The following is a 24040-nucleotide window of genomic DNA, read 5'->3' on the forward strand; positions in this document are numbered from 1 at the left end:
GGCTGTTAAAAGCCATGACCCAGATGTGTTCAAAAAAACGGACACAGACATTTTTTTGTGGTCACATCTTAAAATTTCGCCGCAAATGAAAATCACTTCGAAGGTGACATTCCGTCATAAATGTAATTGTGACGTCTCAAGTTTCGTGCGTTGCAGTAATTCGGGGCCTGGAAAAGATTTTAGCCGGCCAACGAAAAATCACAGTGGTAGACCTCATGGGATAACCTCTATTGGTTATTCAAATTCGACTAAACACTCTTTCATAAGCCTTTTTGCCAAAATTTCAGGATGACGTCGGAGGAGAACGGTTTATTGTTAGGAGAAAGTGCCTTAATTGTCAGTCAAACAAACTACGAAATTCCTCGGCTACATGTTACGTATGGCTAGCCCCCATTACAGCAATCGATGAGCTTCGCAAACGGTAGGCTGTTGTTTTGTCTTAAAACCATGGAAATCTAATTTATCCTGGCTGATTGCTCTTGTTCAAACAGCAAATTTCCGCCCGTTTGGCTTTTTTTCGGAAACAAAATGACGTCATTGCGCGCGCATTCAGTAAGAGCGAAGTCCGTTAATCCCGTGGAGAAACAACGCGCTCTAAAGCTGCGCAAGATAGAGCAGATATCAAATGTCTGTCGAAAGCAATCACGCGATTCCAATTGCTACTCTTAGGGTGCGTTCGATCGACCGTATTCCGGAATAGGAATACGTGGAATTGAAGTTAGAAATCCTTCGTTTTTACGGAGATTCACTTTAAAATTGTCGAACACCCGCTAAAAGGCTATTTATACATATCTTAATTATCCTTGTTGGTTCAAAACGCCCAACATACCGTTTTATACAGACGCTCAAGACCTTGAACCATTTAATTCTGGTTCAGAGCTGGGTTTTTTTTAAGTTAAAAATTTCCTTATTTTGATGCATTCTCCCGCGCGTGCAGCTTCGATCTCATTTTTGTCAAAACTGGGGCATAAAATTGGTGTCGTAAAATCCCCGGCTTTGTTCTATGGAAAAGAGTTGCAATTTACACGCTTTAAGCAGGGCCCGATTGTTCGAAAGCCGATTAACTTAATCCAGGATTAGTGTAAACTTTTGTTTTATGTTTTCAACTTTTTGATGAAAGTTTCTTTTCCTTATTTCTGTTTTTCAAAATTAACTTATCATGTAAAGTTTTGCCGAATATCAGCGTTAAAAAGCATTTGGGAGTAGAGAAATAAACTTCTTTGTTAATTTTTAACCTGGGATTAGCGTTAATCGGCTTTTGAACAACCGGGCCCTGGTTTTAAATCATAACCTTAAGTCCGCCATTACGAACTTTAAAATCTTGAGAGAGCTGGATCGAGGAGAATGACGTCGCAGACTCAACAGTTTAATAATGCAATCAGTGTGTTCGCGGCTGAATTAATATGCAGCGCGGGAGTTTCGTTGTTTCGCATATAAAATAAGCTGCATTTACACGCTGTGAGTAAATGACGTCACTTTCCCTAGATCCAATCCTCTGGGTCTAATCGGTCAGTTTTGAACGTGAGTAAAGGTGGAACATGAAATCCAAAACTTACACCCAACTTTGAATACAAGTCAAAGCTCAAAATTTTGCCAGTCAGGTGTTAAGCAAACACACTTTCAAAATTCGAAGAAAAGGAGGAAGTGATATTTTTTTTAAAAATCACGGCAGCACTTTAAAAATCTCGCGCCAGGTTATCAACCAATGAGAAGGAAACCCAAAACCAATCAGGACTTGCACACTGTTTGCACCCGTTGTGATTGGTCGAAGCAAATACTATGGTATCGTATATCATATTTGTTTTACGACCCTCAATTGAAAACCGTTCTATAAAGCTGTTTTAATTCATTTTGTATGGTCAAGTTATCAGCAATCAGAGACTCGGGGAGGGACATGCGACCAGAGTACTAAAATCCTTGGACGAAAGTCTTTGTCATAGCTAAACGAAGTTAATGTATATAAATCTTTCCTCTAGATTTTTTTGAGTGTATTTTAAATAACATGCTATCTTCTTGTACAATTCGGAATAAATAGACCAAGGACTTATTAAATTTTGAAAACTTTCAAAGTTCGTAGCTATTAATTTCCGAAGTGAACTTGAGATCGCTCGATTACCTAACACCTTTTATATCTAAAAAGCTTTCCAAAATGATAAATTTTCAATCAAATATGCTCTAAAATTAGCATCACTAAACGACAAACGCTTGAGTTCGTTTTGAAAAGGAGGCTCTCTTGCACCGCGCAGTACGTGTCAAAAAATAACTGTTTCAAGTTTTGAACTATCCTTTTTGAGAGGCGCTCTTCAAATAATCAGAAAAACCTGTTGATGAAAACGAGGGGATCAGGAACTGCGAATAATCGAGAATATCCACTTTATCTTTGCAAAACCTCTGGAGATCGCTAGGAGTGTGACACCCGTGGCTAAGAATCGCTTTTGAAAGAAATTCGCACTTCGGGTCTACGTCACGCGTTTTCAGGCTAGGGGCAGTCAAACATCACACAAAGATTCTGTGACATGGCTGACGTTCCTACGTCACGGTTCATCCACATTGTTGCTGTGGTAACTGTTCTTGGGACAGGCGTTCATTCCTGTGCCCCGTTCATTGGTGGTTTGTTCTTGTTTAGCAATCCAGTGCTTTGTTATGAAGCTAGAATGTGATAAGATCAACAAGATTTTCCCTCGGCTGAGTCATATGTTCCGGGAAAAACGCAACCAACGTATCAAACAGCTGCGAAAAGAAAAGAGCAAAAACAACGTCAAATTGCATCAAATATTTATCGTTTGGTTCTTCTTTTCCTTTTCATAGTCTTAGGTCTTGGGTTATACATGTTAGTATTAGCTAGTTATCTAGTTACTTAATGTTGTACACTCGCTGTATCTTTTTTTCCTCCATTGCTTTCACAATTTGATATTTTTTGTAATCATTAGTGCATGGTGTGAGTTCCACATTTTTTATCCCTTTTCTCTTCTCTTTATCGATTCTTTGTATAACTTGCATTGATATAATGGAGAATGAACTATCTATGTTGTTTGGTTAAATTCCTTGATCTATGGCAAACATCGGTTGCCTTTTTCTCCTCGGAATTTGATTTTTAATACTCTAGCGGTCATTTAAAGTACAATGAGTTAGTGAGAGCAGAAGCGCATTACCTTTAAGCTTGTAACATGCAAGTCTTTTCCTTGGGACACCAATTGTATGCCCAAATATGGACAAAAATAAGATCGATGCCGTACGCGCGGGAAAATGCACGAGCTACGTTACATCCAAATAAGGAAAATTTTAAAGTCAAAAACACCCCAGCTCTAAACCAGAATTAAATGCTTCAGGATCATGAGCTTCTAGTGAGAGACAATGCGCTGTTCCCGGGATAACGTCACAGGCTACTTTGAAATGCAGAGGTTCTTAAGTTAAGGCACATTTTCTTAGGAATACATGTATTACAAGCTCTGCCACATGATGTGACTGTACGTGTTTGGTGCTTAACCCGCCTTCTATGACCCATACAAGGTGAAACTTGAAGATAAAAGGCAACGTCTACTTCAAACTTAGGTGGACTTGCAGGGAGAAGCGGGAACTGAAAATTCTGATGCCTCGGTCGTCACCATGCAGTGAAAAACATGTCTGTAATGCCAGGGGTGAGGTGGGGTGGGGTGGGGTGTTGTCTCAGTAAGATAGCAGTGGTGTGAGACAATACATTGAAGGTACAATGAAACGAAAAAAGGACGGGAATGTGCGCATGGAAAACTTGCTCGATACATTTGACATTTTGAGGTGGAACCCTTCCTGCTTGTTAAAAATATTTTTTACCTGTGTTCTCCCGGCGAACCCATCACTGGGTGGTGACAGTGACTCTAAACAAACAAAAGAACAAATTCATTCAGTACATTTCGATTGAAAAAATAAGAATGGATGCACAGATGGATATAGGCCCCAAGTTTGAGATGCAAAACGACGAAGTTTCTTAAACTTTTGAGATTTACTTATTTCAACGTGTCTCCATCTTTCAGCTGTAACATTCCCCCAAACCCGATACTCCTTTTTCCTTACAGAATCGTACCCAGGACTACAACATCAAATTATATTACCATTCTTCAGAACGCATCGTTCAAAATGTAGTTAAGAGATTTCCTTACCGAAGCAAAAACCGTGAATCCGTTCTTAAACAGAAAACTCGCTGACTTTCTTCCACTTCCTTTAGACCCGCCCGCAAGAGCAAGTTTTGTTACTATTTCATTTGCGGGTGATGATGGATTATGCTCAAATTTTGTGAGAAATAAAATCTGGCGCATGTACGATTCGCGTCCAGCAAGCATTGCACAGTAGTAGAACCCAAGCCCTATTCTCACGACCAATTCCCGTTAGTTTCCTAGTGTCCGCTGTCCAAACAGATTTCTGTCCCACATATAAGTGAGACTTTTTTTGCAATAATTTGCTCTCAATCCACTCGAGACAATTCACTTGTCACAAAAGACTGGCACATAAAAATTGCTCACGTGGAAGGGGCTTCACATGTTCGATTACTCTTGTAATGGTACTTTAAGAGAAAACCTATAAATTTCAGGTATGCCTCGCGTTTTCGTTAGTTTTCTGGCAATTTTATCTTTATCGTTGTAAAATTGCAAATATGGTTGTGGCAAAACAAATAAATGAAATAAAATAAATGAGCTTGACCGATGTCTGTAGTCTAATTCTATTTTACCTGAATCAGTGATCATTTGTTCTTCCGTTAATTGTTGACGTGCAAAGAGGTTAGACGCTAGAAGACGGAACTGTTGAAGTAAAAATTAACAAAAACCGTCGATAAACTCGCTTATGTCCATTTCGGCGAGGCAATTTCATATGTTATCATCGGATTCATTACTGAAAAAAATTGAGCACCATCTTTGCAAGTTCACATAAACCAGCATGACTTCAGGAGGTCGTTTATCGATATCTGTGCATATCCCCGTTTATGTTATCTCGACGAGAAAAGAAGGAATCTGCAGAAATCGTGTTAAGTCTTTATTGAGTATGCGCAAGTCGTTGCTTGGAGACAGTTTCAAACCGAGGCCAAGTCTCGATCGCACTCCTAGACACCATATTGATATTCGTACTGAAGGCTCAAAAATATGATGCGCGCGCTGCCTAAACCGGTTTGACCGGAGTGACTAGCCCAGACACTTGAGCTGCGGCGACTTAAGAGACTTGACGCAATTTCGGCAGAGCCTCCCTTGCTCGCCCTCTGGTGAGTTTTGCAGAGACTCTGCTTGCAGGGTGCCGTGGTTTATAATTAATCTGAAATCCCCATTTTACACCAACCGACTGCTGTGACAGCCGAGTGACCGAAAGTTCAGCTTACACAAAGGTATACACGTGCTTCTGGTGGGATGACGCTTTTCAGGCTTTTGTTGTGCTTGGTCCAGTCAAGGAACAATATAATTGTACAACTCCACGAACTTCCTTCGTTCAAGAACAGACTGGTTGGACAGACAATCGTGTTAAAAGAAACATTAGGCAGTGCAGTTACCTCTTTGCTTTCTTCTGGGTCATCATGGGCAACTGTCTGTGAAAGCTCATTCTATTGGTGAACAACAAAACAAAGAATGCAGCTATGCTTGTTTGAAGGTGTAATGCCTCCGTGAAAAGGATGATAGATTTGTTGCTTGGCAACGGGCGAAAGGATAGCTGAATCCTAGGGCGCTTTCCATTTAACAGAACAGACCGGCCAGTCCGGGCATTTGGAAGGAATAACTCTACAACACATCCAAATTAACACACTTCGAGGATCCTATATACTCCTCCGGAAGAATACGAGGGAAGTGTTCCTTCAAATGGTTGCATTTTGTTTGCAAAGTGATGGGGTCTGGCCGGTCAGTTCTGACAAAAGGAAAGCGCCCCTAGTCTATTGCTACATTCGAAATCTGATGCGCATGACTTTGTGGAGCCCGCAGACGAACGGGACACAGTCCATGAAGAACCCAGAGAAACGAACTAGCCCCTAGGAGTTCTGGTTGCTCAGTGGGTAGAGTATCCGACCGGTATTACGAAGATCGCGGGTTCCAATCCTGTCTAGGCCACTGATTTTTCAGTTGCCGTTTCGCCCGTTGCCAAGCAACCAAGCCACCAACAAAACAAAGAAATAAAACCAAACAAAGTACACCAGGAAACGAGATTGACCCCATAGACCCTTTTCCAAAATGTCGGCCGAAAATTCAAATAAGTTAAAACTAAAAACTAGTTATAGAAAGAGCACCTTTACTTTAGTAACCCTGCAAAGTTTCGGCACATCAGGTGTGATATCGGGTGAAAAAATGTAAGTTGAAAAATGAAAAATTTACAGACGTTTGTATTTAGGGGTCGGAGAGATTATTTCCTGCGTATTATTAATTTGTGTGCAATGTACTCTGGGTTATTTCCGAGAGCCGTTGTGAAACCTGGTTCTGCCCCTTTCAGTTGAGTTTCGAATGGAATTTTGTTTAGCGGAGTGTCTTCTGACTGTTCTACAGTCCATGTGATTGGCCAAAAAACACGCACCCTTTTTTCAACCAATCAGAAACTTGGCTTAGTGGTAGAGGAGCCCATGACCGCGTGCGCACTTAAAAGCGAGACGTTTTTGAGCCTCTCCAAGACTTTAAACGAGTCGTCTCTGTTGGTGAGCAGATACTTAGCAATATAAGTGTTTTAATGTCAAGACAAGTTAAATACGAAAACAGATCACTTCCGGTTACTGTTCGTAGTTCAAAAACGTCGCGTGTTTAAGGTAGCTCAAACCAGTTTCAACGCTTTCAAGGGACCTTGTTATTAGCAGGATTGACACTACAACACTTTATCACGTAACAGCAATGTTATGGTACCATGTGAAACATAAATTATTGCTGAACAAGATAACGTCATTTTTGTGACCTAACAAGTCACCATGGTTACAGGAAAGCCTTGCAAAAACACCCTATATTTTGGGTTTAGTTACTCATATCTGAAAAACGAACTCGGTGACCCCAATTTTTTATTGCACAAAAGCGATCATCAGGCCAAAATGAAACTCTCTGAAAAGTTTTAAAAAATTACGTGGAGCGGATTCAGAGCTAGGTAGCTCTACATCTGCTCCACTGAATTTTTTTAAAACCCTGCAGAAAGTTCCAGTCTGGTATGCTGATTACATTTCAGAAATAAAAAATGGAGATTACCGAGTTTGTTTTGAGATATGAGCAGCTAAAGCCAAAATATGGGGTGTTTTTGCAGGGCTTCCTGTTGCCGCGGTAACTTTTTACGACACAAAAATGACCGAATCTTTTTCAGCAATAATTGGTGCTTTATATGGTACCATACTGTTAAGTGATAAAGTGTTGTAGTGTTAATCCTTCTAAGAACGTTTCTTTTCAAGATTTGAAACTGGTTTGGGCCACCTTAAGCTCCCTATTACTTGTGTCACAGAGTTATTTTTCGATTTTTTTTTTCGCAAAACATGACCTTTCTAACCAATCAGAAGACTTTTAAAGTAAGTCATTACCCTTGATAGGTAAGTAAGTCTCAAGGTTGGCATTGTTTTCAGTTTTGGATAAATGCAGCTGGATTTTTCAGGCTTCTCTAAGCAATTGCATAAATTGCGTTCATAACTGCGAGGATCATAGCTCACTTGGTTTCATATATGATCCATTTCATATATCATTTCATTCATTGATACCTTGTGAAGTTAATTGTAAATAAAATAAATAAAATAAATAAATAAATAAATACCAATTTTATTCATTTAATTCAATAAAAGGGAAGGATACCAGAGGTTATCCCTATCGAGGGTATCCGCCCTCAGCCGGACGTAATTGACTGAGAGTCAATTTTGATGAGGGAGGGAAACCGGAGTACCCGGAGAAAAACCCTCGGAGATTGAGATCGACTGAAACTCAGCGCACATACGACCCTAAGCCAGGGTTGAACCCGGGTAGCAGAGCTGGGAGGCGCGGTTGATAACCGCTAAACCACCTTGACTCCCCTTAATCCCCCAATTGTCGTTGTTTTTAGACACAAGCGATGTTCAAATTGGGGAGCACAGTTTATTAAAGGAACACCGTGACGATTATGAAAATTGGCTTGCATCTATGCCTACTTATTCAAAGGTATTTTCGTGCGGTTTACTAAATATGCGGGAAATGCAGGTCTTAACAAGTGTTATTGAAATCCAAAAAGAAAACTGGCGGTAACCACGCATTTTTTCGAAGATAGCTGATCAACAATATTTGTAAAAAAAGCTTTAAAATAAAAAGCAATGTATGGCGTTCTTTTCCAAATTTAAGCTTAATCATCTCTGAAAAATGCATGGTGCACGTGCTAAGTTCTGCTTTCTCTGCATAGTTTTTAACCGCGCAAAAATACCCCTGTATTAATAAGGGCCACCCATAGGAAATCTTAGTATCTCGAGATACGCAGAACGTATCCGCAATGACAATAGTTAGTTGGTTTTCGTCCTTAAAGTTACCTGAAGATAACGAAGAGCTTCAAAAGGATCACGTGTTGCCAACTCGCGAAACCTAAACAAGAAACAAACCGGTTTACAAGGGTGTGTCCAACATGAAAGGTTAAGTTTTGCGATAAAAGCAAAGGACACAAAAAAAAACCGCAAACTTGTGTATAAAAAATCTACCTTTGTTTACGGATTAAATATCGACACCTTCGTAGTAAGTAGTCTGGGGAAGGTCTTGACAACTGCAGCATGACAAGAAAATAAACACAAAAATAGACAAAAATGTTATAAAGTAGAGTAATCTGACAGGTATGTGCTATCTCGGGTCATGGCGTTTCGCACCCACGTCGTTTCGCTTCAAGGTGAATGGGAGGACTTAGTGTTTCATGTTCGGGTTGGTTCGAGGAAAGAATTGGCGGCCCAATATCTATTTTAATATAGTAATAGTAATAATACCCTTGCCCGGCCCGCAGTGAAATCGGCCAAGACAAGTGGAGATAGAGTCTTTTCAGTTGCTGCTCCAGTTTTGTGGAATGCCTTGCCGCCAGGCCTTAAGGCTATTAATAACATTATTAAGAGAGAACTCAAAACGTACCTTTTTAAGCAAGCTTATTTTAATGTTTAGATTTTATATTTTTGTTTGACGTTTTGTAAATAATTAAGTCAATATTATTCTTTACGATAAACATTCACCTATTTTTTTTTTAATCTATTTGTAATTATAATATAATTAACACTATAGATGTAGTTTTATATTTTTAGCATAGTTAATTTTATTTCTATCGGTATTTTTTTGATTGTAATAATGAATTTTGCGCAGTATGAGTAATAAAACTATTCTCAAATTATTATCATTATTATTATTATTATTATTACTAAATCTTACAGAATCAAAAGGGCTGTTGGTCAAGAGATAATTGAACTAGATATAGCCACTTGATAATTGAACTAGATACAGCCACTTGAGATGATGAAGAAAGGGTCTGTGAGTTCATGAAACGTCGCCTCACAATGGGCGATTTTGAGCTTAAATTAATGGAATTTGCATTACGTATAAGCAGAAACCCATAAGGGTTGAAACGTGTAACGGCCCCTTGTGTTCTGGGAAACAAGCTTCTGAATATTCAATTTGCTAAGTACTACATTTGGAACAACAAAAGCGAGGGATCTCCAAATATGGTACTTAGCACTGAAACATTTAACCAATCAGTTCGCACTGAATATTCGGAAGCTGTGAACGCGCGTTACACGTTTCAACCCTTATGGGTTTCTGGTATAAGTTTATTATTCGCAAAGCAAATGTACCTTGGATGTCGACTATTACGTTCATATAATACCATCAATTACGCGTATAGACCTTTTTCACAACGGCGGCCAAATAAAATACTCTCTGTTTTAATGCTAATAAGCCTTTTCAGCCTCGCTACGAAGAGCAAATTTCAAAAGAATATTTGTTTCAAAATGAGGGCAGTGTATACGTCAAATTTAGGGCGCGTTCGATTGACCATATTACGGAATAGGAATACATGGAATAGAAGTTAGAAATCCTTCGTTTGTGCAGAACATTCACATTAACATTGTCAAACATCTGCTAAAATGCTATTTTAAACATAGCTTTATTTTCCTTGTTGCTGCAAAACGCCACACAATTTTTATTCATCACTCCACGTATTCTTATTCCAGAATAGGGTCAATTGAACGCGTCCTCAAATAACGACAAAAGAATGTAAAGATGGTCACCACTTATGATAGTGGTCTATAATCATTCGTACCTTAAGAGACCAGAAGTCATCCAATCTCCTTTTTTGTAAGCTGAATTTGCCTGGATTTCCTCCGAAAAGGTAATGAATTTTGTGAATGTGATCAAACACCAGCTGATGAGCAAATCGCGGACACGGTTCCACATTTTGCATTTTTGTCCAATAATGATGGCCCATGTTCTCATTCTTGTAAACACACGACCTTTAATGATGAAAAAAAAAAAAAAAAAACAAAAAAATACAGCAGAGTCACTTTCAACACGAAGACCTACTATAAAAGGCGTGGTACTTTAGACAAATGCAAATGATTTATCAATCAACCGTGGATCATCCAATTTCAGTTGGTTGAGCATCGGGCTGTCTTGCGGGAGGTCGTGAGTTCGACTCCGGCCGGGCCAACACTCAGGGTCTTAACATAACTGAGGAGAAAGTGCTGCCTTTGTAATTACATCCGAAAATGGTTAGACTTTCAAGTCTTCTCGGATAAAGACTATAAACCGTAGGCTCCGTCTCACAACCCTTCAATGTTCATAAATTCTGTGGGACGTTAAAGATCCCACACACTAGTAGAAAAGAGTAGGACATGTAGTTCCCGGTGTTGTGGTCTGGCCTTTCCTGTAGCAATGTGGTCGGCTTGACGTAATCTTCTGAATGGACTACTGATCGAAGAGACAACATAACAGCGAAAACAGACAGTAGTCAAATTGAAGGTGTCCAAGTGCTGAAACTTGTAAACTGGATGCAAACACAGCGGAAATGTGTCCGTAGGAATAAGACGTTATCTGCTATACTTTTTCAAAATCCACAGTCACTTTTCAAACCCTGCTAATATCTGTTAAGCCTTCCGTCTCCATGTTGCTGTTTGTTGATCGCCATCTTGGGTTGTAAATCGTGCTTGAATGAGTTCGAACAAAAACAGACGTTTGAAGCGACCCCTTTCGTAGTGCGTCTTCGTGTTTCAAGGCTTTTATTTCTCAAATACCTGCAAATCGCTGGATACAGACAACAACACGTACCACTTTTGCCCCGTGGCGCGTTTTTAGTGTCAAAATTCAAACATGTACAGTATGCGGCAATTCAAACATTCAATTTTGGGTTCCACACCTCTTCGGAAGAACTCGGATTTCCCGAATATCCCTAAGCTATTTAACCTTATTAATACACCTTATTCCAAAATGGCCGCCATTTTAGTATTCTTTTGTTTCCTTGCAAATTGGCCCTTTTGGCCTCGCTTTCAAACGTAAAATTCAAAAGAACATTTAAACGAGGCCAAAAGAGCCAATTTGCAACCAAACAAAAGAATACAAAAATGGCGGCCATTTTGGAATATTAATAAAGGTGTATAGCTAGCAACAACAAAATGAAAAAAAAAATCAAACTAGATTTCTGTATCCATGGTTAAGATGACTAATATGCATACACGCAACACATACCATGTTTTGCGCTCCAAGTCTTGCACCCAAAACGAATGCCTCACAGTCTCTTCGCTTTTTTCTTTGTCTTTATCTTTGCTCAGACCCTGCAAAGCCAAACGCGGACTATGAATAGCATAACGGTAAAAATGATGCAAAACACACCTTCATTGCATGCACTTCATCATTATTTTTTGTCTTCCTTTTTTCTATTATCTTATTGCATTGCACAAAACGGACGCATTGAATTCTCCCGAGACGACATATTAAATACGGTCATTGCTTTCCTTCCGTAATTTATAAAAGATGCGCGCCCATTTCTAAACCAATCGGAAGCAAAATCAAATCACATCGCCACTGGCAGGTAAACGTTTTCCCGCGCTTTCCGCCGGTCGCACACATCATCTTCAACCCTTGATTGGTTCACGTGGTTGTCTGTCTTCGTTGCGATTGGCCAGAAAATACTTACTGATAAAACATGTATTTCATTAAGGTCTGGATCAATTGTTGCTCTCTGGGTAAAGCCGGCTGCAGGAACTGCTAAAGTGAAATTCACATCAGAGAAAGTATCAGTTGTCAATCAAAAAGGACGGCGTGTCATTTCTATGGAAATTTATCAACAACGTCGCTTTGTAGAAGTTAGGGCTTGAGACATCCAAGGGCTTCGACTTCTGGCAGTCCTGATGATGTCAAATGACAAATGACAAAACCAGGACAAGGAGAGAGGAAGGTAAGAAGGGAGGGAGGGGGGGGGGGGGGGCATCGGCAAAACTCACTGTTTCCACCCTGAAGACATGAGCCGGCAGGAGGCAGCTTCAACAAATTCATGCAAACAGAGAAAAGGTCACTAACACCTTACCTTGATTATTGCTATCGATTACTAATGATTTAGTGATTTCCTGTGTATCCACATTGTATGTAATAAAGTCACTGGAAAAAATAAGACGAAATAGGGAACGAGTTAAAATTAATTGAAATTGTAATTTTTCTCTTTTTCTTATTTACGTTTTGTCATCACTACGAGCATTATCTAGGCTCAAATAAAAGTCCTGACATAAAAAACTCTCAGAAAAAAAAAACGATCAAAAATCTTTTCTTAGAAAAAAAGATCTCAGTTTTTAGCTGTGTTGTCATGGCGACTCCAGCGTCTAGCAAAATGTCAATCAAATAAAGATGCAAATACCTTAAAAATTCTTTCCCTCTTTGTCCAGCAAAGATATATAAAAGCCTTTTGCTCTGCAATTGTGAAGAAAAAGCACAAGAGGTTGACCAATAACCATCTTATCATCATCAACGAACAAGATGACCAGGGGCCCGTTTCTCGAAAGTCCCGAAACTTTACGGGCCATTTTCGGGTGTCTCAATTCCCTTTGTATCTCAAGAACGAAGAGGATTTAAGTCGTCAAACTTCACAGTTATTTTTCTTTCTGTTACCTTGAAAACATATTAAAAGACAGGCCTTCCAAAACAAGCGGTTGGCAGTTTTACAAGTGGCTTTTTTCGGGCTCGAAAAGTTTTCGGGACTTTCGAGAAACGGGCCCCAGCTCCCAGTTGGCTTCATAGAAAGTACGTTTGTATCAATTATTATTATTATTGGTAGAGAACTTCACCGGTTCGAATCCTGTTAAAACGTGAATTTTTCAGGCTTTCATATTTCGCTGTTGCTAATGTGGCACTCATAACTACCGTGATGATCATTTCAAGTCAGTCAGGGTCAAGAGAATTTTGTTAAAGTGTCCATTACAATGCTTGAAATTAGCGGTCGTCCCAGACAACCAGAAAGTTTACTGGGCGACTAGCTTTTGGACAACCCAGCCAAAAATAGAAGTTTTGCACGGCAGCCATGTTGCACGGCAGGAACAATGAAAATGTTTTGCATTAGAAAGAACACTTGTTCCCATAGGAATTCTATTGTTCCTGCCATGCATCCGGTGGGGTACAAAACCGCGTCAGTAAGGAGACTGGGAATAATTTTTCCAGGGCAGGAATTTTCCTTTTTTTTTTCGATTTAGAAGTTGCTGAAACTGCTTCTTAGATGCATTGTATTTGTTTGTAATAATGCAAAAGATAATTGATCGAAATTTCTATCCCTTAAGTTCCCTGCGTTCCTGTATTAATGTCACTAACCCTAACCTGTTGTTCCCACTCTCCTTACTATCGCGGTTTTGTACCCTACTGGAAGTGAAAATTACAATTTTTAAAAAGCTGAAAGGTCTTCTCGGTTTTCAGATGACGTCACAGCCGCCATGTTTGTGCCCCTAAACAAAGAAACGGTGGCCATATTTGTGTCCCGACCCAATCCTCTGACAATTGAACTCTATTATTATGCAAACGTCTTCTTTTGTTTTCGTTGAAAAAACATAGCTGTTGATCACGTGATTGAAAACCAACAATAGAATGAAAATTGGTATGAAAGCTTTAGGGTTGTTTTTATCTCAGAAAACCATGATTTTTTTGATCAAGTAAATAAAGATAAATCTGTCATATACATTAAGGCACTTACAGTATGAAACAACATGGAATGACCATTTCTTGATGGTAACTCTGGACAGTCATCTCTGAAGAAAAATGTTCATTAGAAAATAAAAAGTAAGCAACAAATTCCCAAATGTTAAAATGGTATAATAATGGAAAGGTTTGATAAAAAAAACATCAGTTTCCGCCGCTCCTTGTGACCTACTGTACTAAAATCCCAAGTTGGGTTGGCAAACTTGAGTGAGTTGGAAACACAAGAACGTTTATTTAGTGCATGTGTTTATTGATTTCCTTAGACAAGTGAAAGCTAAAACCTGCCATTCACCTTGTTTTCATGGTAAAATTTGTGTACTGAAACTTACTTGTATGGCCTACACTCCATAAGGTCACAAGGAGAGTGCACAGCCAGAGGTTGATAAACTGAACATGAAAAACGAGATGTCACAACACCAAGGAAAGGACTGGAGTTCAGTAAGATATTAGCACAGAGTGCTATGTGAGCTGTACTGACCAGTCAAAGCTCTGGAATTACTGTCTTGAAGGTTTCATTAAGATTTTGCTCAGGATGTGACCAGGCAGGGTTTGACTGCTGAACATTTTTTATGTTTTTGATAATAAAGTACAAGAAAAGCTAAATTGACCAATCATCTATGACATAATAATTATTACAAGGTCTGCACCACCTACTTGAGATTGGTCCATGTATTGGTTGGACAGTGATAAGAGAAAAGTCCACTGAAGACTGGCTCCTGTCCTCTCTCATCTGATCCAGCACTATAAGAAACAATAATACATGTACAGTGTAATTACTATTAAGAACTAAAGAGTCACTGTAAAATATGATGAAATTATGCATTATTATTACATGGCTAATGTTTCTGGCCGATACTTTATATAATGCCAGCTGTGATTGACTAAAAGCAGCTAAGCGCAAGGGCATTATTCTCCCGTAATGCCCATGGGCCGATTATGGATCTTGCAAATTAGTTTTTAATAGAACCGTTCTTAGTCATACGATAAACAACTCAATAACCTTGACCATTCAGTCGTTACAGAAAAATCTCAAACCTTGGCCTAGCTGTGCTATCGCTTGGTCAATATGGCAAGGTCTCAGTTTGAGATTTTGCCGTAACAACCTCACTCTCGGTTTTTAAGTAGTTAGTACCTTGTTAGTATGCGGCCTCCAAATACGTAAATTGTGCTTTTCTCAACGTCTATACACATCTGCAATGGAAGTATGTTTTAGTGACTGTCAAGATGTTGGCCACTGTTTGAGGGTGGGTGGGGTGCAGTTAATTGAAGATGGGGGGGGGGGAGGGTGAGTGACATTAGAGACTAGCATGGGGTGTACCGGTAAATAAGGAAGCTGACAGAAGATGTCGGTGAGGGGATGACGGCTTTGGGTGAGGGTAAGGGATGGATGAGATCGACAGGGAACTTGAATAGATTGATTTAATATTCCACTCAAAAATATCAATTCAATCGTTTCTTAATTCTTGTTGTATGATTGTGAATTGTAAATTTCAACATTTTTCACCTTACCTGGTGATCAAATATTAAGGATGGTCCCCCTTCAGTTGATGTATCTTCGCTTATTAGTGTCCACTGGTTTGATGTTATATCATACACATAAAAATCATTCTGTTTAAAATGGAAATAAAAATCACATCACGTTCACCTTATTTCTACAGGGAGGAATTTGGCACAAAGATGAGACATATCTTTCTCATAAAAATGTGATCATTGCACTTGACCAGCTACGAAAGAAGACTGCAAAATTCAAGCCTTGAACAGGAGAGAACAGAACTGTAGTGAAGCTATCTGGGTGCTGGTCACCTATACAGCTGTAAATCCATTTTGTATCCCATATTATTATATAGACAGGAGTGTTTTACTGGAAAATACACCACTCATAAAATTCATACAAAACTATACGCGGGACACGAGTGGCACATTTTCCATATCTTCACTAGTGAGGATATTGATGGCGTCATTTCCTGCCTTTGCATGGTTGCTTGTGCAAACAGTCAGTGAAAACTGGCGAGCGATAAATTTGTGGAGTTCTCTGAAGCTGACATAAAACCCTTCTCTGAGAAACAAGAAAATGCTAATATTAAGAATGAAACTTCATACAACTTAAAATTATTCACGGAGTTCCTTGCAAGTGAAGAAGAAATGCACAAATTGAAGAAATTCCTTCCATTGAGCTGCAAGAATTTGTGATGAAGTTTGTACTCGGTGTCAGAAAGAAAAATGGTGAGTAAAACACTCCTGTCCATATGATAAAAAGAAAATTACATGTTAGCTCAAAGACATGAATTTTATTTACTTGCGGCAAGAACAGTATTGTGAGATACTGTTCTTGCCACTCTAACAAAATTAGTATCTTCTTGCCCTGTGTAATATCCTCTATATATCATATTTCATACATTCTCTATCACGTTTCCCATTCAGAATTTCACAGAAATAAATAATTATTCACAATAATTTATTGCAGCAGAGGTGAACAGACCACTTTCATAAATGGTGACCACATTTACATTCTTTTGTTAATTACATGTTACATGTTAATTACACCTACTGCCCTCATTTTGAAACAAAAATTCTTTTGAAAATTGCTCATCGTAGGCCGTGAGGCTAAAAATGCTTATTAGCATTAAAATAGAAGAATATTTTATTTGGCCGCCATCACATTTTAAAAGTGGTCCATGTCAACCATTTTCAATGACATTGAGGCTTAAGTATTGTTTTTGAATATACATGTACATATTAATACCACACAAGCAGAGTAAAAAAAATAACGATCCTACCGAGACAATTATTATAGAAAGCCATTTTGCTTCTCTTCATCTACTCAGAAGTGAAAAGCACTTTCTTTATCACCTCAGAGTTAACCAATCAAACTGCACTGGTCACTTGTGTGGTACAAAATACTAATACATGTATTATTGCATGACAAAATAAAGCAAAAGCAATACATTTAATTATAATTATTTTCAACCATGAATCATCCAATGGTTTTCACTTGCTTCATATGACAGCCAATGATGAGTTCAGTGCATTAATTAAAGTATGGTGAACTTAGCTTTTGATTGAAGATTGGCTGACATTTGGCAGAAAATTGAAGTAAAGAAAGTATGCACTTGAGAAGACTTCAGATAAGCATAAGCAGTCTTGCCATGTATATTTAATAATTATTATAATAATTTATTCTGAAAACACCAAGAATCTGGACCTTAAGAGGAGTTGCATTTCTTGTGCGAGAGTCTAGATATCTTCCCAAGGTGTATATCAGCTTCTTCCTTCCATCCAGACACATTTTATGGCAAGACCTTGCAGATGGCCCACCATCCTCCTCGGTGTTGCTAGATAAACAGCTCCAGTGACCAGACTCAACACTAAATGACCAGAAATCAGAGAGGTCCATGATGCCATCCCATCCTCCAATTAGATAAATAACCTGGGATTCCATGTCAATTGCCATCTGATGCCCACCCCTCATGCCTGGATGAGGGCAACTTGTACTGTGTTCATCTGCACATAAAAAAGTTGTTACTGTAAATTACCTTTTTTTTTCATTCCGAAAAGGATGCCACTTTCTGCGGCATCATTTTTAAAATTTTAATTATTATTATTTTTCCACATATTTACATATTCATTTGCGAACAAAAAAGAAATTATTATTACATACATGTAAATGGTTACTGTTTATTCTCTATTTTCGAATTCCCCATAATACACTTTGTTTGCCCCCCCCCCCCCCCTCCCCCAAATTTTGCATAAACTATTGTTTTCAAATGCTCTTGGGGACACTGCATATTCCCAAGAGCATTTGAAAACAATGGTTTATGCAAAATTTGGGGGGCAAACAAAGTGTATTATGGGGAATTCGAAAATAGAGAATACCTAAATTGTTATTATTTTAGGATGTACACATAATTATCAAACTACATCTTAGCATGGTCTCGTTCTTGAGGAATTTTCGAAAAAGTTTTCTCTACATATACACTTTTGATCTATTATTTATATATACCTGCCATTTTTCCTGAAATTTTTTCTCTGTATTATTTTTGGAAGCTATGTATTTCTCAGTTGGATATTTAATATCAACTATCTCTTTAAAAATATCAAAATTGGGGCTTTTAGTACAATGTCGACTTGATCAGATATGCAATTTTGCAAGGATTATGAAATAATTCAGTAGATCACTTTTCCCTAACTTCCCAATGAACACGTCTCGTTGCGAGAGTACTGTAAATTACCTGACACCATACAGTATGCTTTTAATGGACAGGTAGTTCCAATGCATGACATACAGGTTGGGGGTGCGGGGATGGCGCAGTGGTAAGAGCACTCGCCTCCCACCAATGTGGCCCGGGTGAGATTTCCAGATCTGGCGTCACATGTGGGTTGAGTTTGTTGGTTCTCTACAGTACTCTGCACCAAGAGGTTTTCTCTGGGTACTTCGGTTTCCCCTCTCCTCAAAAACCAACATTTGACTTGATTTGCTTTCATTGTTAATTTCAGTTGCCAGTGTCCCCAATTAGTGCTCCAGCGCTGGAACAACTAGACACTTAAATAAAGTTCCTTTCCTTTCCTTTCCTTTTACAGGTAGTTCAAAGGAATTCTGAGGTCCTGTTCTGCAGAGACTGCACATAGAATCGAGAGAGGAAAGCTTGTCTGTTAAATAATTCAGTTATTTTGACTTTAATTGTGTCAACTTCTTTGCATGCTTGATACATGTAGCTATATAAGTTCCACAGTATCTCTATTCTAGCATCTTGATAATGTCCTCTGGTTGCAGATTGTTGTCTACCACAGGATATACACAAGACTAACCAATGACTGATCATCTCTTTTGTGAAAGCATCAGCCAGCGTTCACCAAATAACAACCCTGGGGATTTGCAATCTTTTTCTTAATTAGTGGTCAATTCCCCAACCAATGGCAAAATTTCCACCCCTAGGACACCTCAATGAGCCAAATACACTGTTCTCTGTACAAAAGTGAGCATAAGTAACTAAATAAGTGTCTCACTTTGAGGAAGAGGCATGATTGCTGTCCACTTTGGCTTGTAGTCAAGCTGACTAATATATTGACAAAAGACTGAATCTGTGGGAAAATTCCATAAGAAAACTTAGTTAGACATGAATGTACTGTACCCAACCCTTTAACATAGTAACTGTAAAGAAGGGTGACAAAAGATAAGCAGTATCACATTTAAAGTAATCCTTGACGAAGATGATGTTTTCAAAGTCAAAAGCCTGCAGAAGCTCATCGCCTCCTTACTATTTGCTGCTTCTTCCATCAACCTTTCACATCCTTCAAAGTCGTCATTTATTACCTAACAATACCATAACAAAAGGGAAACAAAATGCTTGCATGATTTGTAAATTAAAGAATAAGTTTAGCAACTGATTCTCTTTCACAATAAATTAAGCAAGAGCCTGTGGCATATGCTTTCAAATTAAACCTCAAAATGGATTCAATGGTGCAAACTCATAACAGATGACAGTACAATGTACATCAACCAATAATACAGTCATGTAGCACAACACATTAGTCAAGTTACTGTAATATTTACATGAATGTATCTCAAAAAGAATCATAACAAACTGTCAACAGTACTTCAACCAATAATAGCACAAGCAGACGACTTAGTTGCAGAGCGTTATTATGATAACTAACCTGAGTTCCTTTCATTTTATTTTTTTAGTTTTTTAAAGTTTTATGAAACCAGGCAGTGATCACGTCACTGCTAGGTTGATCAGAAAAGAGCAAAACTCCAATACTGACAGACCACAAAACCAGGTCGCTCTCATGCACCAAAGCAAATGTACATTGTACCTTATGCTAGCACATACTGTACATGTAGCTTCAATCAGCGACAAAATTAGTTGAGACAGTTGCCAACAGAGCACACTGGCAACGACACATTCATTGTTTGCAAAGAAAACTTGTCCAAAAAGTATGTTTCAGGGGTACCCCTCCCTCCCCCACCCTAATCAATGTTGTACTGCTGTCGACAAGGCTCATAGAAAACAGAAAAACACAACAGTGTCCCGGGGATGCGGAGGAGGGGGCCATTTGTGCACCGAGTTTGAAATCGACTCTAAAGGATAAGTGTCTCAACAATTTTGACGCTGATTGTTGGTAAAAGACAATGTAAGCAAGCGACAATAATCATTATTAACATATATAAATTATTTTAATTATATGCATGGTTCTGCTTAACCTGCAAATGTGAAGTGACCTTGCTTCGCTTGGCTTAGTGACAAGCTACATGTACATGGAATATCAATTATTAATATTCCGTGTACATGTAGCTTGTCACTAAGCCAAGCGAAGCAACACCATTGATGAAAGAAATTGGGGAAAATACAATGTACCTTTGACTCTCAACAAAACTTTGGTATAATACACTGTAATTATGGTGTTGTGGTTCAATTTTTCCATGGTTCAATTCTTTTAAAGGGAAACTGTCACGAGAAGCGCATGCGCTAGCATCTTGTGAAAACTTGAAAAGTGTTACATGTAGGTTAACTTTTTTCAAGTTGAATCGACAAATTAAAAATGGTGTCCACTGGGGAGGGCCATGGTGGACAAAGGAGAAACTCCGGCGAATATACGTGACTCATGTGTGAATCCATAATGGTGGCTAGAATTTTCCGTGGGCTCAAGAGCAAACAAACTCGAGCATGCGCAGCTTATGACAGTGCCCCTTTAAAATCAGTTCAAGTTTGATTTTCCTTTGTTTCAGTCTGAGATTATGATAATGAATATTACACAAAGAAAATTGAAAATTGAACTGGTTTGAAAACTTTTAAGCCAAGAAGACAACTGAACCACAACATACCTGTACCTGACTGTATACACTGCAATATCCGTATTATTAAGGTGTTGGAAGGCGGTTTCAAACTTGTCTATTCTTACCAGTTTCTCATGAAGTTCTGTCAGCATTTGATGTTCAAGAGATATTTTTGTTCTCTTCTGTAGAGACTCAAATGCTTCAGTATAATTCTGTTGTCTAAAATGTTTGAGGCAGAGACGAATGGCTTCTCTTTCACGATACTGAAAGGAAAAACATTAAAATGCAATCCAGGAGTTAAATTGCAGGAAGACATGATTCCACACTTTGCATCTGAATCCAGAAACAAATTATAAAAGTGAAATGAACTCTTAATGGAGGGGACATTTTGGACTGCTTAATACAAGTTTTAAAAAACTTATTAATTTTGATAACAACCTGTAAATATCACTGACAATACAAAAACTCACCTGCTTAAATACTGTCACATTAATTCTACATTGTACACTTACTGTATTAAACCATGCAAGGCTTGGTTCAACAATCTCTGGGTCATCCACTCCTTGCAGCTCCACAAACCAGATGCTAAAGTTGAAGCTGGGTCCATGCGACATGATTGGAACTAAAATGCACGTTGATCAAGTAATTACCTTTACTAAACAAAAATTGATTTTACAGTACCTTCCTAGTACATGTAATGTTGCACAAAATGGGTCAATTTCATGCTCAAACGATGTGCACTTTTATGTAAAAGGCTGTAATTCCTTCCCAGCCTGCTTTTTCTCAATGACCCTAGATATAAGGGTGCCAACTGCAACAACTATTTATATTTTTTGAGGGACTTATACATGTTTCAATGCTCAGATTTTGGCTGTCATTTAAATACTGTACAGCCACAAATTACATGTACAAACAAAAGGAGTCCACTTACCTATTTTAATAAAATTGCAAGGAAACATTTTGCCGTGCAATTCATGTTTCAGATTAAATGTCTCTTTCATATCATCATTCCGCAAGCCACTGCAAGACAGCAAGGTACATGTACATTAATTTAGCTCTGAATCATGCTTCTGGCTCAAAATGCCATCTTTAAAAAAACTGCCTGACATGCTACAAAAATTTTACATGTATGTACAACTCAAATCAGCATTTCAATAATCAATAATCTTTAAACAGGATAAATGTGACCCTGATGCATTATAATAACAATTTTGAATAGATGCATTAAATATTGGTCCTGGACAAAGATGATGCACAACTGCTCCATCTTAAATTGCACTAACCTTCATGATATTCAAGCTCACTTTGAAACAATTTAAATTAAATTACACATATAATTACTACCTTCACCGCAAAAAAGAAAAGTAACTTTATTTAAGTGTCTAGCCATTCTTTTAGACTAGCGCTGGACATCCCTGCACCCCTGTACAATATTCGCTGTCACCATCAATAAAATTTTCTTTAATTGCTACAAAATAATGATTTTTTTGTTTACTCTGTACCTTTGCAACAACTCTGTCATATGTTCATCATTCAATCCACCATAAATCTTGAACTTCTTAAGGTTGCAGACATGGGTCTTTTCGTATTTACCAAAAGTTACAGTCATTGCAATTGCTGGTTTCTCCAGTTTGAGAATGAGAAACTAAACAAAGTAACAATAATTATGTTAACATGTTTGGAGGAATATCAAACAAATATGAAAGATAAACTAAGATAATTATTATTTGTTTGCAGATCTTAATTTGTTTTGATCAAAATTAATGTAACTTAGTAGGGGGCAAGGTTCCGAGGATTACCTTTTTGCAAATGTTGGCCATGTAGCACTTATATTTGAACAGACTTAACTGATTGGAGTGTAATGTGAAGTGCTATTTTTCTACCCCATATGAACCATGTGAGCGTTCGCCCTACTAACGAAAATGGGCTCACACAAGGACAGAAAAAAACTCTGACCAGGCTGGGAATTGAACCCATGACCTTCGGGTTAGATCACCGCTGCTCTACCCACTGAGCTGCAAGGTCAGACCGGAGAACTGGCCATGTGAACTGAAGATGTTGAAGTCAGTCGGCAATGAACATGTACAAGTGCAAGGAAGGATTACGTCTTTGCAAACGTTAGCTGTGTAGCACTTATATTTGAACAGACTTAAACTGATTAGAGTGTAATGTGAAGTGCTAGTTTTCTACCCCATATGAACCATGTGAGCGTTAGCCCCACCCTGGTCAGAGTTTTTCTCTGTCCTTGTGTGGGCCCATTTCCATTAGTAGGGCTAATGCTCACCTTTAATTTTGCATTTTAATACACTGATGTTTTTTAAAAATTTGAAGAGTTTGATTAAAATTGTTGATTAATTACCATTATCGACTGCAATGGTCGCGTTTATATCAAACTACATGTTCACACTTCTTGAAAACAAGGGAAACCCCTAAAATGCACCAGATACAACCATTTGAAGCCAAATTTTTCAAAATATTTTGGGGGAGCAAGCCTCAGACCCCCCTACCAGGCAAGGGCAAGATGCCTACTACTCAAAACCATTTTGACTGGGCTGATACTGGAAAGTCATAATTTCATCCAGCAGATGGTTCCATCCACCCAGTGAACAAAAAGTCAGGAATGTCCAAAAGGTGGATAGCGTTGCCCACTTTATAAAATCGCTACCCGGCAGATAAGCATAATCAAAACCAGTTATCTAATAAAGAAAGTTTATCCAGAATCCTTTACAAAAGCAAGGACTGAGTTTAAATTTACCTCTCCTGCCTCTCCAATGGACAAATTGTATTCTGCATTTAATCAACAATTTATTCTGATCTGAGGTCGTTATTTACCTGGGGTGGATAATTACTGTCTGAAGACCACCGGGAGCTCTGATCGTTCGGGTTATCAACGAGTATATTCCTGTAGAAAATTCAAAATATTTCCAAGGTGAGCCGATGACAGCTCTGCGACACTTCATCAAACGAGAGGAAGAACTAATCAAGAGCTCTTACGTCGGTAAATAATTGGAAGAATAACTTGAACACTTATGGATCGTGTACGTTAAAACTCGCGGTGAAGCTGTCCCCGAAGCCGCCATTTTGGCGAACTTCACGATTATGCGCAGGAACAAAAAAGCTTGCATGTAGTTATGGGAAGGTATTGGCC

At 38.5% G+C, this 24040-nt stretch overlaps 2 protein-coding genes across 3 annotated transcripts in view; both read right to left on the reverse strand.

Moving 5' to 3' along the window:
* LOC138056622 (small ribosomal subunit protein mS25-like) overlaps positions 1 to 24040 on the reverse strand; it is a 194238-nt gene that overhangs the window by 70532 nt on the left and 99666 nt on the right. The window lies entirely within an intron of this gene.
* LOC138056559 (muskelin-like) lies at positions 1823 to 24021 on the reverse strand. 2 transcript variants are annotated; one of them, XM_068902374.1, is made up of 24 exons: positions 23887 to 24021; positions 23725 to 23794; positions 22395 to 22537; positions 21824 to 21912; positions 21405 to 21514; positions 21018 to 21155; positions 19374 to 19428; positions 19122 to 19196; positions 17320 to 17618; positions 15627 to 15725; positions 15250 to 15308; positions 14772 to 14858; positions 14113 to 14167; positions 12793 to 12845; positions 12469 to 12539; positions 12079 to 12146; positions 11631 to 11716; positions 10210 to 10399; positions 8618 to 8679; positions 8453 to 8504; positions 5510 to 5560; positions 4703 to 4772; positions 3811 to 3854; positions 1823 to 2730 (listed from the first exon to the last, which is right to left on the reverse strand). In XM_068902374.1, the coding sequence occupies exons 1-24, from the start codon at positions 24015 to 24017 to the stop codon at positions 2650 to 2652; spliced, it is 2238 nt and encodes a 745-aa protein (XP_068758475.1). In that variant the 5' UTR covers positions 24018 to 24021; the 3' UTR covers positions 1823 to 2649. The 2 variants fall into 2 exon arrangements, with proteins under 2 accessions (XP_068758475.1, XP_068758474.1); XM_068902373.1 differs by having other exon boundaries at positions 12079 to 12149.

This window comes from Montipora capricornis, chromosome 7 (genome assembly GCF_036669925.1).
Source record: "Montipora capricornis isolate CH-2021 chromosome 7, ASM3666992v2, whole genome shotgun sequence".
Classification (NCBI taxonomy): Eukaryota; Metazoa; Cnidaria; class Anthozoa; order Scleractinia; family Acroporidae; genus Montipora; species Montipora capricornis.

Bases quoted from the DNA above. Each gene is read 5' to 3' on its own strand.
- LOC138056559 (XM_068902373.1), bottom strand. From the start codon at position 24,017: ATGCAAGCTTTTTTGTTCCTGCGCATAATCGTGAAGTTCGCCAAAATG. The intron at 23,795-23,886 runs GTAAGAGCTCTT...AATTTTCTACAG, and splicing joins TCTTCCAATTATTTACCGAC to GAATATACTCGTTGATAACC. The intron at 21,913-22,394 runs GTACAGAGTAAA...GCTGTCTTGCAG, and splicing joins ATGACAGAGTTGTTGCAAAG to TGGCTTGCGGAATGATGATA.